The 1,468-nt window shown below is 46.0% G+C and overlaps 1 protein-coding gene across 2 annotated transcripts in view; it reads right to left on the bottom strand.

Annotated features, from left to right (window-relative positions):
* The window catches only part of LOC107672777 (oxysterol-binding protein 2-like), a 101,067-nt gene extending 99,831 nt beyond the window's left edge, over positions 1-1,236 (bottom strand). For both annotated transcript variants that reach the window (XM_016466126.1, XM_016466127.1), the window contains exon 1: positions 903-1,236. In XM_016466126.1, coding sequence (XP_016321612.1) covers positions 903-1,207 — 305 coding nt within the window. In that variant the 5' untranslated portion in view covers positions 1,208-1,236. The remainder of the gene's footprint in view (positions 1-902) is intronic.
* Between the last annotated feature and the right edge of the window lie 232 nt (positions 1,237-1,468).

Genomic DNA, 1,468 nt, shown 5'->3' with positions numbered 1-1,468 from the left:
AGGCTACTCTCCCAGGATCAGGAAACATTCCTCCATAAAATGTGCTGCACACATCTGAATATTTGGATTGAACTGGAAAAGTGTTGTAAATACAACTTAACCACTGCTTTTTTAGTTGTGTCCTCTTTTGGAAGGCCAAACAAAGTGGTTTCGCTTTAACAACTAAGCACACAGCGTCTCCACGACATGGCAGCGGTGGCAACAACAATACTACAGCAGAATAAAAGTTACGCCCTCTTTCTTTGCTTGAACATTTGGGCGTGTCATGCAAATCTTCCCACACAGTGACGTAGACATGTGGGGGCATGTTTAAACGAGGCGTTTTTACGAGGCCGTGGACAAGTCTTAACTTTTATAAAGAATATCTCTTTGGGTTTGAGACTTTAGTCTTTGCAACTTTAGGGATCTTATCTATGCACGAACAGTTGTAACCCTCCAAAGAGAAAGGAAAATTTGAAATTGCATCATATGACCCCTTTAAAGTGCAACGGCTCTCATAAGCGTCACAGAGAATCGCTGTATGAGAATATAAATTGCCGTTAGCATGAGTGCTAGCTGATGCGCTAATAAAACATAGTACTGTCATTTAATGAGTGAGACAGGAGTTTATCCGCTCGTAATTACATTTAATTACATTATAAATTACATTTGATTAAGTGAAGCAAGGGTTTTGAGGTGGACTAGCATCTGTCCACAGTCCACACTAGAGACGCGCTCATGAAGTGCAATGAGTGTCAGCATGTATGTTTGACAGCTCTCATGACCTGCATTGACATGACAGATCCCTACACTGGTCGGCCACACAACAGCATACTAACATAGCCCATATATATGCATACATTGCATTCTTGTAATAAATGAATGACATCAACACAGGTGCATAAGGAACGCGTATTATTTACCTGTAATAGGACAGCAGTCCATTGCTGAGCACGAACCATCTGCGCTGGTAACCTTTGATATAGTTAGTCCATTTAAAGAGCCAGCCTTTGTACATGTCCGAGCCCGGGGCTGGTGTCCCGCTCGCTGGCGTGGACGCAGCACTCTTGCCCTGCTCGCTCATTCTCCTCCTGCCCCGGTCCACTGCCGCAGACCGATGATGTCGCCGCCGCCGCCGCCGCTGCTGTTTGCAGGATAAGCACGGAACTGCGGTGAGAAAGGACACGATCCTGCCGGGGCCACTGCAGGGAGCACCCACTCTCCCCATAAAACTCACCGCCGATGCTCTGAGATGGACGGGCTACCAGGGGAGGAGGGGGTCAAATAAAGGTGGAACAGATGTGTTTTTAGTCGTTTCTTGAAGATGGTTAAGGACTCAGCTGCTCGGATTGATTTGGGCAGGTCATTCCACCAGGAGGTAACAGTTAATAGGGGTTATACGCAACAGACTTCCGTATTCTGTTAACCGGGTCTCGTCGCTTCCGGTTCAAGCGTTTTGCATATGCTTAGTTAAATATGAAGCAGTTTT

The sequence above is a fragment of the Sinocyclocheilus anshuiensis genome, unplaced genomic scaffold (genome assembly GCF_001515605.1).
Source record: "Sinocyclocheilus anshuiensis isolate Anshui unplaced genomic scaffold, SAMN03320099.WGS_v1.1 scaffold88, whole genome shotgun sequence".
NCBI lineage: Eukaryota > Metazoa > Chordata > Actinopteri > Cypriniformes > Cyprinidae > Sinocyclocheilus > Sinocyclocheilus anshuiensis.
Note: the sequence above shows the minus strand (reverse complement) of the source record. Positions and strands in the feature narration are given on the sequence as shown.